At 46.2% G+C, this 15,730-nt stretch overlaps 1 protein-coding gene across 2 annotated transcripts in view; it reads right to left on the bottom strand.

Moving 5' to 3' along the window:
- The window catches only part of LOC143925083 (E3 ubiquitin-protein ligase RNF14-like), a 53,021-nt gene that overhangs the window by 20,518 nt on the left and 16,773 nt on the right, over positions 1-15,730 (bottom strand). For both annotated transcript variants that reach the window (XM_077449670.1, XM_077449669.1), the window contains exons 2-5: positions 10,419-10,579; positions 7,108-7,259; positions 4,552-5,061; positions 1,928-2,156 (exon numbers count right to left, since the gene is read on the bottom strand). In XM_077449670.1, coding sequence (XP_077305796.1) covers positions 1,928-2,156; positions 4,552-5,061; positions 7,108-7,259; positions 10,419-10,572 — 1,045 coding nt within the window. In that variant the 5' untranslated portion in view covers positions 10,573-10,579. The remainder of the gene's footprint in view (positions 1-1,927; positions 2,157-4,551; positions 5,062-7,107; positions 7,260-10,418; positions 10,580-15,730) is intronic.

Here is a 15,730-nt window from a genome sequence, read left to right as displayed (position 1 = left end):
GGCGCCGCTATTTACATATGAATGCTGCCGCTATTTACATATAAATGCTGGTAATTTACATGTAAACACAGGGTCTGCCGGTGAGTCATCTGTACACAACAATAGGGCAGAGCTGGGCAGCATTAGTAGCAGCACTTCACACTGAGATATTGGGAAACAACACAGGACTAAAACCTCAAGGGTCAAGAGAATTTAAATCAGGATAGTTTGCAAGTATGAGGCAGCTGCTTTGGGCCCCACAATAATGACAGGGCCCAGGGCAGCTGTCCCTTTTGCCCTGCCTTAAAAATGGCCCTGGTTATAATCATAGGCTAAATGCATATAAACTCAATGGAATAGGGAAGGAAGAGAAGGGAAGGGAAGGGAAGGGAAAAACTGTAGTAGAGTCCAGAACAAACCATCCTACAACCAGCATGGCACAGTTTTGGACGCTTTTGCTGTTTTTTGGATGATGGATACAGGAAGTCTTTCACCTTCGGGAAATCCAAAAGCTGTCAAACTAAGAGGTGGGAACTACATAGCAAACGAGATCTTACAGGACCACGAAAGCAACAGAGAACTAGGGACCACCTGCAGCTTAAAGAGCTTCCCCTGAAGGACATTGGAGCTGGCATCCGATAAGACCAAAAAAAATCCACCTGATAGAAATTAGAGAAGGTCAAAACAGAAGACCAGGTGGCAGCCATGCAAATCTGGAAAACAATTGCTTGATGTCAAAAACCCCAAGAAGCACTCTGTCGCATAGGTTGCCATACCTCACCATACCTCACAACCCACCACAACCCACCACAACCCACGACATACAGAAGAATGTCAGCTATCCCTGGCCCTGGAGGTCCTCATTAGATCAAAGGAGGCCTGGGACCTTGCTACGCACCAAACATGACATTTTTGTTGCAGTAGATGCCTGAAATTTGACCTGTATCTTAGTGCAGACTTCTGGGAAAATCAGTGAGCCAATCACTTAACCAGGAAATTATGTATCTGAGGGGCGTTCTGTTCACATTCTGTGTACAGAACACCTCTAGGTAGCCATATTGCACTGCATTTTACAGAAAATTACAGAGCTCCAGATTGAAAAGAAAAAGGTAATTTTTTTAATAACATTCAATTATAATATGACTTGTGTAGCAATTGTATAGGTTATATTATCTTTTTTTTTCCCCACAAAAGTGAAGTCACCCTTTAAGGTCCAAGCACGGTAAGGCCGCGTACACACGCGGGGACTGTTCGCCCAACTTTGTCCGTCAAACAGTTTCAGCAAACAGTCCGCTCAAAATTAGCATGGACGGACATGGCCACACACGACGAACGAACAGTTTGCTGAAACCGTGCGCGATGACGTGAACGGCACGTACGACGGGACTAGAAAACGACGTCCTATACACTGCAATGCAAACTTCGGCGTGTAAATCCTTTCTGAGCATGCGCGGAACTTAGTTTGACGAACAAGCCTACACACGAGGGGACTGTTCGCTGAAACAAAGTTTCAGCGGACAGTTTTTCGGAATTTCCGAAAAACCTTGTTCAGCGGACTGTTTGCTGAAACTGTCCGCTGAAAGCCCACACACGAGCGGACTGTCCGCCGAAACACTGTTCAGCGGACAAAGTTGGGCGAACAGTCCGCCCGTGTGTACGCGGCCTAAGAGAACTGGGGCATGGGAAACTCAGCCGAAAGTATGGAAAAGTAAGAGCAGAGTTACAAAAAGTAGATGAGGTAGAGAGACATATAAAAGAGTAGATGGGGCATTTGAGTGTAGATGTAGGAGTCAGGAGAGGGTGTCTGTGTAAATAGATGGCCATTTTGTGCAGTACAAGGGTCATCTCATCTACCTAGTGGCCACAGTAGGACCTATGGTAAGATGGCAATGTCAGAACAGAGAATAAAAAAAATTGAGTCTTTGTTACAAAACCAGTATTGACTTACATTCTGGATCGTTACATTTGGAGACTCCATGGTAGGTCATCATACAAAGGGTACAGAAAGCATACTGACAGCTTGAGCAAATACCCATTGTGCCACCTGGCTCTTGCATCACAGGAGTCTGACAGCTCAGACGAGGGCAATAAACCACATCAGCCATCATCTCCAAAGTAGACTTCAAAAGGAGATGATCGTAGCGGCCGAACAATTCTTCCCCAACCAGCTTCTTTACCTGCAAAATACACAAATTTACATTTTTATGGAAGTCAACTGCTTTTGGACTTTATATTTACAGTATTCACCAAATAATAAAGCCCAACTCCAGGCATGGCAAATAAAATTACCCCTGCAGTGGGATCTTCCAGCTCCGGTAGGCTTCCTCCATCTGTGTTACTGGTCCCCTGCTGCCTCTTTCCTAAGATGCTCCAGCCAGCAGTCCCACAATGAGGCTCATCAAATACAATGCAGGACCAATAACCCCGCACTGTACGGGAGAATAGCAAGGGACAGGCGGGAGTGAAGGAGAGCACCAGAGGCATGGAATAGGGTCAGTATTATACTTTGTTGCTCTACCCCAGGGGTGCCCAACCTTTTGAAGAGTGAGGGCCACTTAAAGAGGAAGTAAACCCTGATGAGTTTACTTCCTCTTTCATTCCCTGCAAAGGCAAAGCATAATAGACTACTATACATCGCATAGTAGCCCATTATGTGTCACTTACCTGACACAGGAGCCAGCGAAGTCACCGCTGTCCCCTGTAGTCCACCGCATCCATCAACTCGGTGGGTCTCACTGCTGCGCCGCTGTCATTTGGCGAAGCCGCAATGACGTCACTCCCGCGCATGCGCACGGGAGCCGCCACTCGCAGCATATCGCCGTTGACCGCGGCGCGCTCAGTGCGCCTGCGCGCCGCTGTCTACGGCGCATGCGCCGTAGACAGTGGTGCCTATCTTTCGGCAAATATCTCCTAAACCGTATAGGTTTAGGAGATATTTCTTGGACCTACAGGTAAGCCTTAATCTAGACTTACCTGTAGGTCAAAGTTGGTTGTAAGGGTTTACAACCACTTTAAGTGACTTGGTAACCGGTCGCGGGGCCACAATGAGTGGAGCGGGTGGATGGCATGTCTGTGTCCACTCTGCATTTGCACTCTGCATTTGCAGAGCGGACAAGGACGCAGCCCACGATGTTTTTTAGTGGATCGTATTGGAGGTAGAACACAAGTCGGTTTATGTCTGCCACTACTTAGAGGTGAATGGAGGGTCCAGTTGGTCAGACTGTCGCACTGACCGCGTGAAAGTGGTCCAAGGCTGCTTTCACACTGATGCGCTGCGGTTTACGCGCACCACGTGTGCAACGCAGTGTACCTCTGGCTTTCCTGCAGTTTGCAATAGACTTCTATTATATTCTGCAGGTTTGGTGCACTTTCAGAAAGCTCACCAAACTCGCAGGTAATAATAGAAGTCTATGGCTCAGTGCAGGTAACCTGCTCTGTACCTGGCGGATCAGTTTGAGAGCAGCCCAGTGACCACTGCAGAAAAGATATGCACATATATACACTGTAATTTTAGTAATTAACTGACCTTTAATAATAGTCTTCTTTCTATTCTATTCCAGAGCAGGAGGTTGCGGGCCACGCGCGGCCCCCGAGCCACTGGTTGAGCACCCCTGCTCTACCCGTGGCTCGGGGGCCACGTGTGACTCCTGCTCTACCCCTAGAATGAATGAACATTTAACTCTTGCAGTGGTTTACCAGGAGGTGGACTCCCTCACCACTGGTGGTCAATAAGAAAAAAATGCTCCTTTCTTTAGTGGGTAATGAGAAGAATGCTTCTTAGATCAGTTGTCAGTGGGAAGAATACTCCTTTAATTAGTGGTCAGTGTAAGTAGAAAGTATATATAGCTAAAAAACAAAACTAAACCTTGGGTGTTAATTTCTACTTACGTAAAAGTTTGAAATTGCTGATTATTTAAGGAACCCCTAGCAACCTCTGGGGAAACCCTAGGCTTCCATGGAACCCTGGTTGAGAAAAGCTGTCCTTGAGGGTTCAAAGTGTGGTTAGAATGAATGCTCTTCTGCCCCTAGTACCTGAGAACTAAGGCTTATTGTGCCCTAACTCAATGTTTCTCAACTCCAATCCTCAAGTACCCCCAACAGGTCATGTTTTCAGGCTTTCCGCTATTCTGCACAGGTGATTTGGTCAGTTTCACTGCCTTAGTAATTACCACAGCCATTTCATCTGAGGGAAATGCTGAAAACATGACCCGTTGGGGGTATTTGAGGACTGGAGTTGAAGAACATTGCCGTAACTCCTTTACTTACAGAGTGTGCTGAGCTCAGTTGCAGAGCTGCATAAGGAAGTTACAGGATGATACAGTGATAGTTCTCTGTGCATCAATTGTGCTTGGCCATGTGACCATAGACCACAGGACCAAGAACAAGAAACAAACGGGGAACCATCATTGTACCAGCCCTGCTACTTCTATTTAGCTCCACCCTGGAGGATCTTGCATCTCTCCGCTCATTGGGTTTTAGAAACTGGTCTCAGGTCATAAGCCACCATAAATTGATGTCTGCGCGGTTAACTAAATATGAAGCTTGAAAAAAATAAAATAAACAACAGGTTACCTGGGCAGGTGTAGCAACTGATGTGCACTTGGGTTCTGGACAATTAAGTGAACGGACCTGGCCATCTCTGATTTGAATTTCAAAGTAGTCTCTAAGGCAGTTATCGCAGTACACATGGCCGCAGTCCTTAAAATATGTACAATCACTGCCCAGCTTCTCAGAGAAGCAGATATTGCATAAGAAGGGTTTGCTCTCAAAACATTTCTTCTGTTGGCTCTCATCAAAGTCCAATATGTGTCTGATGAGGTCATACACCGATTGGACATCTTGTGTAGCCCGTCTGTCAACCGCTTCCTCTTCAAGTGTGGCTGCGGCAAGGCAGACACTTGCTTCCTCATTTGGATGCTTCAAGGTATGCATTCCATTATTGGTAAACTGAACTTCATAAGGTGATTTTATATTCAAGTACTCAAGGGTCTCTTCCTTCAGAAACTGCATCCAAGCAAACAAGACGACACTTCCTCTGTTCTCCTCCCAGAGATCGTCTAACCGCTGGCACATAAGCGTAAGCTGAAATATTGGATGCAAAAGAATTAGAATTTTTATGTTTTATAGATGAATTCCCTCTACATAAAATGCACTTGCTCCTACACTGTGGACATTAAAAGCTTTACATATCCTTAAACCCTTTAGCAGGAGATGAGGAGGGGCTATGGACATTAGGATGGGGAGAGATGAGGAGCAGGAGAGATGGGGGTGGGATTATGGAGATGAAAATTTGGAGGAGATGATGATGAATTATGGAGATAAGGTTGGAGGGAGATAAGGAGAAATTATGGAGATGAGAATGGAAAGGAGATGATGATGGATTATGGAGATGAGGATGGAGGGAGATGGGGTTGGAACTACAGAGATGAAAATGGGTGGAGGAAATGAGGAGGGGTGTAAGAGTCCAGGGCTTACTATGCATGCACCAATGGCGCGTTGCCTGAAGGGGAAATCGCCAAAGCATGCGCCAAAGACGCCTCAGTGTGCTAACCCGCACTGCAGAAGACTTGATGGAAAAAAGGCAGGAAAATGCCCATGATGCGCACAGGAAGTGACTTCAACTTGATGGAAAAAGGTGGGAAAATGCCCAGGAGGCGCACAGGAAGTAATATCAAACTTCCCTATATAAGCCCAGCCTAGACACTGCCAAATCGCTGGATTATCTTCAGTTCCCCCTTGTTCCTGTGCTAGTGTGTGATCTGTCTGAACTTGTTGTGACCTGGAAACCTATTTGACTACTCTTGCCATTGACCTCGGATTTGTATCTTAACCTTCTACTTTTTTGCCCCTTTTGTACTCAGCTGCCAGATTGGAACCGACCCCGGCTTGGCTCTCGACCATTCTTCCTCCGATTAACCTTATCAAACTGGACTTGACCTTGGCTCAGATCTTAAACTAAGGCTTGCACGGTGCTCTATTACAACATCCCTTGTAATAGAAAACAAGCATGACAGGACCTCTTAAATATGAGATTTGGGGTCAAAAAGACCTCACATCTCATATTTACACTAAAATGCAATAAAAAAAAAATTGGCATTTATAAAAAACAAAATGGGCCTTTAAGAGCTATGGGTATAAGTGACATTTTGACGTCACTTCCGCCCTGCAATGGTATGGGGATGGATGGGGGCCATCTTCCCCTCACTCGTCTCCATGCCATGGAAGGAGCAACATCCAATCACCTCTGCCACTGTCAAAGGCTCCGGTAAGTGGCAGAGGGCACCGGAGCGCAGCGGGAGGGGGACCCCTCTCCCGCTGCCGATAAAAGTGATCTTGCGGCGAATCCACCCCAGAGGCCACTTTTATGTGAAAGCGGACCGCCGGGTGAAGAAGATGGTACTGGGGTTATGGCAGCTAGCTCCTCTTCAAATTTAGGACGTATAGCGGCGTGCAGCGGTCCATAAGTGGTTAAGATAAAAAAACATTGAGGCTTTAAAACTACTTTGAGCCAGGCATCACACTAGATGCAGAGTGTTTTTTGCTGTGGATTCAGCACCACATCTAAATCGCAACCCGTTCATGTGAACCGATTGTGGAGTGTACAATTTGTTAACAACACCCCGCAATCAACATCCATGCGATCCAGTTCTGATGCGGTCAAAGAAAGGATCTTGCACCAATTTGATGTAAATGTGATTTGAGCCATACAAATCCATGACTCAATTCACACCCCAGAGACACCACATGTAATTTGCACCAAATGTGCTGCGATTCCTGTGTGCGAATTACATGTGGTGTCCTGCACCGCAGTAGTGTGAACCGGGGCTGAAGGATAACCCTTGCCTTCCCCCCCGATAATAAGGAGCTCACTCCTCCCAGAAACAGATTTAAATCTGACACCCATGAGGATGAGTTATAGAGATGAGGATGGTTGGAGATGGGGGAGAAGTTGACGAGGAGAGGTCTGTGCCCTATGTAAAGCATCAGAAATGAAAAAGGCCAGGCCGAGACCATGGGGGGGGGGGGGGGATTTACTAAGACTGATGCACACAGAATCTGGTGCAACTGTGCATGGTAACCAAAGGATGAAACATGGAGATCTTGACATTATACAAGTGAATACTTTACCTGTTCTGGTGAAAGCCACTTGCAGCTGAGTGTGAAGATGGGGCACGTAGTAGAGGGATATCCTGGAGGAAACTCAAAGTTTAGGACAATCGGTGGTAGAAAGGAAACCGCGTTCTCAAAGTTTTCCGCCTTGGTGTTTGATGAAGAGTTGGCTAAGGACAATAAAAAAAAAATAAGGTTTTCATATGGGCGGTTTTTTGTTCGGTTTATCGGGACAGTTTAATAAAAAACGTGACTGTCCCAGCAAATCCGGGACAGTTGGCGAGTATGATGTAATGCAAGATTATTGTGGGGCCCCCCCACAATGAAGAGTTGGCTAAGGATAATAAAAAAATTAAAGGTTTTCATATGGACGGTTTTTTGTTTGGTTTATAAGTCTTCCTGAAAAATGCAAGCCACCGATATGCAGATCATGTAATGTCAAACTTTAAATATAAATAGGAATCTGATTGCAGAAATCCTTCTTCCAGTTATCAGAGATATATATTGCCATCACAGTCATCCCAAGCCAGCTCCTTTCCTTTCCCAGAGAACACTTCCCAGTCTTTGTGAAACTAATGCTAGCCTGGCCATACATGACTGGAATTTCATCTGTTCAGCCTGCTGGGTGAACGACAAAAATCAACCAATTACCATGTGCCCTATATGACGAAACACGTTGGGCAGAGCCAGAGTGGCACGGTTCATGCGCAAACCAGCCACGGCCATCTTGGTTTTGAGCGAATTGACCATACGTGTGACAGGGCCATCTTGATAGCATCATGGGCCCCTGGGCAAAGTAATGCACTGGGGCCCCTACCAGCTTGCCCCAATTTACACACCTACTTTCAAGAAATAAAGTATAAATAGTTAATAGAATTAAACATATATCCATTAGTACTTTGAATAAAATTGATTTTACAAAAGATTCCCTAAATCAAAGACTAGTCAACACAAAGGGCACAGTACAGGGGGGAATGTAGAAGGGCACAGTACAGGGGGGCACAGTATAGGTTCTGGGATGCTTCCCCGGACATGACCATATCGGGGTAGTTTAGTAAAAAAACGCAACTGTCCTAGCAAATCCGGGACAGTTTGCGGGTATGATGTAATGCAAGATTATTGTGGGCCTTCCCCATGTACCTGGGGCCCCTGGGCAGTGCCCAGGAGTGTCCTTGCATTAAGATGGCCCTGCCCTGTGATACAAATTATTTGTACAACATCTACCTAGTGTAAGTGCATTCACCCTTATTAAATATTGATCACGCCCAGGGGTTGACTGACAGCTCATGGGGCCCCCCGGGCAATAGGAGATTATGGGGCCCCCAGGCAATCAGAGATTATGGGGCCACACAGTATACACACACACAGTATACAATCACACAGTATACACATACATGTACCCACAGTATACACAGACATGTTTCTATTGGCTGAGAAGGTACTGGAGAGGTGGGACAGCTATAATCTCAGGATTTTTAGAACAAAAGGATGGCGGTAAGGGACATTGCAGAGACAGATGTAAAAAAAACACAGATTTTTACAAACTGTGCCTGGTTTTTCTGAGGCTGGCAACCTTGATGGGGCCCCCTAGTGGCTTGGGGCCCTCGGGCAGTGCCTGAGTGGCTGAATGGTCAGTCCGCCCCTGATCACGCCAATGATTTAGCCTATGTAGTGTGTTTTTTTTTCCTTTTTTTCATGATATTATTTCTGCACAGAGCTTCACCCAATATTGATTTTGGAATACATTGTGGTGTAATTGTCTAGGAAGACACTTGAAGGAAGTTGGAGGTCCTGTGGGTTATATAAAAACAAGCGCTATTTGACCTCTCCTTAGTGAGGGTCATTTGAGTTTGGTAAGACCCCATTATTTTACACACCACGGTGGTCCTATCGCTGAGAAGCTTTGAAGCTATCAGCGTGCACAATCTTTCATTTTTCTGTAGAACCCTCTAGTTTTTTTTCTATTCTATTCCTTTATTTTCTATTCTATTTTAGGCTCTTTGGAAATTGGAAAACTATTCGAATTCGAATTCGAATAGTACCAGATTTAAAACGAATCCGAAATAATGTAAAAAAAAATTTGGGATGAAATTCAAATTTCGATTCCGATTTAAATTTCATCTGAATTTTTTTTTACATTATTTCGGATTGGTTTAAATTCAGTACTATTCTAATTAATCATTTTAATTCAGAACAGAATGAACCGCACATGTCTACTTACAATAATGGTCAGTCTATTCCCCATTTTTGCTGGTAGTCAATAAAAAAATGCACTTTTATATTGATGGTCAGAACAGAGGTGCCCGCCGACACTGGTGAAGATTGCAGTGTTCCTGTTCATTAATAGTTAGTGGGAGAAGGAACCCCTTACGTTGGTGAGAAGTTCCCCTCTTCCACACAACTAAAAAGATCATTAGTGTCGGGTGTCTGTGGTTTTTCACCTGAGGGAGCAGGTTTAACTGGGCCTGCACCAATGGCTCTGCCCAGGGCAGGACTTAGGGTGGTGGGGGGGGGGGGGGGGGCCCTTGGCTTGAGTCACTTTCGGGCCCTACCTTTTATACATTACCATATTTATTGGCATATAACACGCAACCCTAGTTTAGGAGGGAATTTTAAGGGAAAAAACTTTTAGAAGGGAAGTTTAAGGAAAAAACTTACATTTATATGCCCATCAATGCAGCCTTATCAGTGTCCATCTGCAGCTTTGCCCATCCATCTGCAGCCTTGTCCCGTGTCATTTGCAACCTTGTCAGTGTAGCTTTGTCATTTGTAGCCTTGTCATTTGCAGCCTTGCCCCAGTGTCATTTGCAGCCTTTTCATTTGCAGCCTGGTCATTTCAGTCTTCAAGTTTAAAAATGGTGCTGCTCTCATGTCCTCTCAGCGGCTCTCGGTCCTCTCACAGTCCTGAGAGTAGCCGAGTGTATTCGGCTCAACTCACAGTCATGTCCAGTCAATGTATTATGTCCATCATAGGGCGGGACTAGGCATGACTGTGAGCGGAGCGGAGCCGAGCCCGCGGGGCCCCCTATTGGGTGGGGCCCATGGGCTTGAGCCCAGTCAATCCCAATGGTAAGTCCAGCCCTGGCTCTGCCAACTAGTAATGTTGATGCCAGACTTTTGCAGGCAATGCCAGGTGGGATTTGGTGCTCAGAGAACCCCTAGCAACTTCTGAAGGAACCCTAGTCGGGAAAGGTGGCTACATACCATTAAAGGGTGGCTCTATTGCTGTCTAGAGGCATTCTAATCTGTTTCTGTATATCAACCATAAGGCTGATACACGTTAGAATACATATGAACCAAACATAATACACGTATTTTATCTGACTTACATTTAACAGATATCCTAAAGTTTGGAGGAAGTTCCAGACACACTTGGATTTCCCCTCCCGGAGCAGAGTCAGCTCTCTTAAACTCATCTTCAGGGTATATACTGCTAAGAGCCAGAAGTTCATCCTCCTGGGCTTCCTGATTCTCAGTAGACATTGTTTATCTGTGAAGGCCATAAAACAGAGTAAGTTAATAATTTCAGTCAAGCAGCTATTAGTATGAGCACTCAATGCATTGCTTACCAAACAGTTCACCATTAGTTTTAAAGTGCAACACTGGGCACCAGAAAAAATGCACTCTTGCAGTGGGGCCCTCCAGCACCGAGACGGTTAAATGCTAGGTGTAGTGGAATAATCTGTAATACTTACTTTATTCCTCCCTCCAACAGCCTTCCTCTATGCTGTGTGACTGATCCCCCACAGCTTCATCACTAAGGCTCTCCTGACAGCTAGGCAGGTGCGGTTTACCCTCCCCTCTGTAGGTGGTGCTGTGTTGCTGACCGCTGTACAGAGGGAATGGGGGATGAGAGGAACTTTATTCCTCCAAAGCCTCCATATGTGTGTCTTGGGGGGGGGGGGGGGGGCAGTGGTCCAACTGGATGTTGCAACTCCAGGTGACCTCTGCTGCGGCCCTCTTTCTTGAGGGCAGTGCTAATAAATAGCACCACTTTGCTGCAGTTGGCGCGCATTCGCGAAATGGATAGGCAAGGGACAGGGTCCACACTGGCTAGGGACAGAGCATCTATTCCTAGGGAAAGGCTCCTGAGGCGGAGGGACAGTATAGATACACCTTCGCTACCTCTGGACTTTAGAGTTGGTGATAGGGTCAGCCAATCAGTCTGCTCAGTGCCACTTATACCCGCCACTCTTCAACCAGATGCTGTTTTAGTAATGTAAGCCTCATCAAGGTGACACTAAATGATGGAACTATAACATTCCTGAAAGTTTCTGTACCTGTGTGACCTGTGCCACCGAGATGCTGTTACCAACTTGCTCGAGACTTTTAAGCAAATACCATGCCACTATTTGTTACTTCTGCTTAACCAAATGATAACTCTACCACTCTACTTGGTCTTGGTGTGCTTCTCCTCCATCTTGGCTACCAACCAAGTGGCCCCACCCACAAGCAGTTGCATCAAGCATAATTTAGAAACAACAGTCCTGCATTGTATGTGAGGACACCAAGCCGGCCTACTACCAGAAGCATTGGAGAGAAGAGATGAGTGATGGTAGTAGGGGAAGTGGGTACTAGATTAAAGCTGACCATACACTGACTCCTATCTTCTGTGGACACGTGTTGTCCTTAATTGGGCAAAGATGCTAAACTTTTATTTAACGCCCACCTGACCACCTGCCACCTAGACAATGTTCCCTCGCAAATGCTATGGTCACCTCTGGCTCTATCCTACACTCTCTAACTCACATCTTCCCCAACTCTCTAAAACACCCATACTTAAAAATCCCTCATTGGACCCCACCGATCTTAACAACCTACGCCCCATCTCCTTGCTCCCCTTTTCCTCTAAACTCCTCGATAGGGATGAGCCGAACACCCCCCCTGTTCGGTTCGCACCAGAACCTGCGAACAGACCTAAACTTCGTGTGAACTTTAGAACCCTATTAAAGTCTATGGGACTCGAACGTTCACAATCTAAAGTGCTCATTTTAAAGGGTAATATGAAAGTTACTGTCCTAAAACGTGTTTGGGGACCCGGGTCCTGCCCCAGGGGACATGGATCAATGCAAAAAAAAGTTTTAAAAACGGCCGTTTTTTCAGGAGCAGTGATTTTAATAATGATTAAAGTGAAACAATAAAAGTGTAATATTCCTTTAAATTTCGTAGCTGGGGGGTATCTATAGTCTGCCTGTGAAGGGGCGCATGTTTCTGGTGCTTAGAACTGTCGCTGCACAAAGTGTCATTTGTGCAGGAAAAAAAGTCTTTTAAAATCACTTGCGGCTAAATTGTCGGGTCTCCGTAATACAGAGAACACTCAATGAGTGTTCTCTGTATTAGCCGACAATTCATTTATTCATTGATTAAAAAAAAAAAAAAAGCGTGGGGGTTCCCCTAAATTCAATCAAAAGGCCCTTCAGGTCTGACATGGATATTAAGGGGAACCCCGTGTCAAATTTAAAAAAAAAATTGACGTGGGGGTCCCCCCAAATATCCATACCAGACCCTTCAGGTCTGATATGGATATTAAGGGGAACCCCGCATCAAATTTAAAAAAAAAATTGACGTGGGGGTCCCCCTAAATATCCATACCAGACCCTTTATCCGAGCACGCAACCTGGCAGGCCGCAGGAAAAGAGGGGGGGACGAGAGAGCGGCCCCCCCTCCCTCCTGAACCGTACCAGGCCACATACCCTCAACATTGGGAGGATGCTTTGGGGGTCTGTGACCCCTCAAAGCACCTTGTCCCCATGTTGATAAGGACAAGGGCCTCATCCTCACAACCCTGGCCGTTGGTTGTGAGGGTCTGCGGGCGGGGGGCTTATCAGAATCTGGAAGCCCCCTTTAACAAGGGGACCCCCAGATCCCGGCCCCCCCCTGTTTGAAATGGTAAGGGGGTACAAAAGTACCCCTACCATTTCACAAAGAAAGTGTCAAAATGGTTAAATAAGACAAACACACTTTTGAAAAATTCCTTTATTAAAAATAAAAAAAATAAAAAAAAAATTCCAGCGGTGCTAATCCACTCTTGCTATCCAGCGACGGGTCTCCAGGGTCCAGCGATGGATGATCATATCCAGCGACGGGGGATCTCTCAGTCCAGCGCTGTCCATACATCCGTCTTCTGTCTCCACTGCGGAGACACTGCAGAGAGCCGAGCGCTGACATTTCTTATATTGGGAGGGCGGGGCCACCCGTCACCTGACCCCGCCCCTCTGACGCAGGAGAGGGAAGCCAGGGGTTCCCCAGTGACGTTTGGGTGACCCCGCCCCCTCTGATGTAACGCAGGTTTCCGTTACATCAGAGGGGGCGGGGTCACCCACACGTCACTGGGGAACCCCTGGCTTCCCTCTCCTGCGTCAGAGGGGCGGGGTCAGGTGACGGGTGGCCCTGCCCTCCCAATATAAGAAATGTCAGCGCTCGGCTCTCTGCAGTGTCTCCGCAGTGGAGACAGAAGAAGGATGTATGGACAGCGCTGGACTGAGAGATCCCCCGTCGCTGGATATGATCATCCATCGCTGGACCCCGGAGACCCATCGCTGGATAGCAAGAGTGGATTAGCACCGCTGGAATTTTTTTTTTATTTTTTTTATTTTTAATAAAGGAATTTTTCAAAAGTGTGTTTGTCTTATTTAACCATTTTGACACTTTCTTTGTGAAATGGTAGGGGTACTTTTGTACCCCCTTACCATTTCAAACAGGGGGGGGCCGGGATCTGGGAGTCCCCTTGTTAAAGGGGGCTTCCAGATTCTGATAAGCCCCCCGCCCGCAGACCCTCACAACCAACGGCCAGGGTTGTGAGGATGAGGCCCTTGTCCTTATCAACATGGGGACAAGATGCTTTGAGGGGTCACAGACCCCCAAAGCATCCTCCCAATGTTGAGGGTATGTGGCCTGGTACGGTTCAGGAGGGAGGGGGGGCCGCTCTCTCGTCCCCCCTCTTTTCCTGCGGCCTGCCAGGTTGCGTGCTCGGATAAAGGGTCTGGTATGGATATTTAGGGGGACCCCCACGTCAATTTTTTTTTAAAATTTGATGCGGGGTTCCCCTTAATATCCATATCAGACCTGAAGGGTCTGGTATGGAAATTTGGGGGGACCCCCACGTCAATTTTTTTTTAAAATTTGACACGGGGTTCCCCTTAATATCCATGTCAGACCTGAAGGGCCTTTTGATTGAATTTAGGGGAACCCCCACGCTTTTTTTTTTTTTTTAATCAATGAATAAATGAATTGTCGGCTAATACAGAGAACACTCATTGAGTGTTCTCTGTATTACGGAGACCCGACAATTTAGCCGCAAGTGATTTTAAAAGACTTTTTTTCCTGCACAAATGACACTTTGTGCAGCGACAGTTCTAAGCACCAGAAACATGCGCCCCTTCACAGGCAGACTATAGATACCCCCCAGCTACGAAATTTAAAGGAATATTACACTTTTATTGTTTCACTTTAATCATTATTAAAATCACTGCTCCTGAAAAAACGGCCGTTTTTAAAACTTTTTTTTGCATTGATCCATGTCCCCTGGGGCAGGACCCGGGTCCCCAAACACTTTTTAGGACAGTAACCTGCATATTACCCTTTAAAATTAGCACTTTAGATTTCTCCCATAGACTTGTATAGGGTGTTCCGGCTTTTCGAATTTGCTGCGAACAGCCCAAATTGTTCACTGTTCGCTGAACAGGCGAACAGGCAATGTTCGAGTCGAACATGAGTTCGACTCGAACTCGAAGCTCATCCCTACTCCTCGAACATAAAGTCTACAACCAACTCAGTGACCACCTCACTGAGAATAACCTTGTTGACCCCCTTTAGTTGGTATTTTTCCCTCAAAACTCAGAAATAGCTCTCCTAAAACTCACAAATGATCTACTAATGGCTAAATCCAATGGGCACTATTCTTTACTCCAGCTCTTGGACCTTCCAGCTGCCTTGGCTTTGACACAGTGGATCACTCCCCTCTCCTCAAAAAACTCCACTCCTTTGGTCTCTGTGACTGAACGCTGTGCTTGTTCTCATCCTACTTATCTAACCGCACCTTCGGTGTCACTCACAATTCTACTTCCTCCTCTCCCTTTCCCAGTAAGGATTCCTCAAGGTTCTGTTCTTGGACCTCTCCTATTCTCAATCTACACCTCCTCCTCCCTGGGTCAGCTGATTACCTCCCATGGCTTCCAATACCATTTCTACGCTGGTGACACTCAAATCTATCTTTCTACCCCCTCAGCTCACTCCATGAGCGGCGAGCTGTCACCTGTGGCCGTTTAGGAGATATTAATTTTACCTACAGGTAATCCTTATTATAAAATTTGGAATTCGTTAGAATTTAACAAAATTTGTTACTATTTCGTTCTGAGATTCGGATACATCCGAATCACCAAACAATCCTCAGAATTTATATTCGGATAGAAACTAATTGCACATTTCTAATCTATCCAATCAGGCAGGCCCTTGCACTACACCGGGGTGTCCCGTGGGCTTCATGCAGCCCTAGGGAGTTTAGCATACCGGCTGAGCCCATCTGAAGGGACGCTCCCAGATGGCAAGGATAACTTGCCACAAAGTTGCAGCAGTGTTGAATTGTAAGTCTTGTTAACTTGCTGCACATTTTCATTGGCAAGTTGTTCACTTGCAGAGCGCT

Source organism: Lithobates pipiens, unplaced genomic scaffold (genome assembly GCF_037356315.1).
Source record: "Lithobates pipiens isolate NorthernLeopardFrog02 unplaced genomic scaffold, aLitPip1_a1.2 Scaffold_22, whole genome shotgun sequence".
In the NCBI taxonomy this organism is placed as follows: domain Eukaryota; kingdom Metazoa; phylum Chordata; class Amphibia; order Anura; family Ranidae; genus Lithobates; species Lithobates pipiens.
Note: the sequence above shows the minus strand (reverse complement) of the source record. Positions and strands in the feature narration are given on the sequence as shown.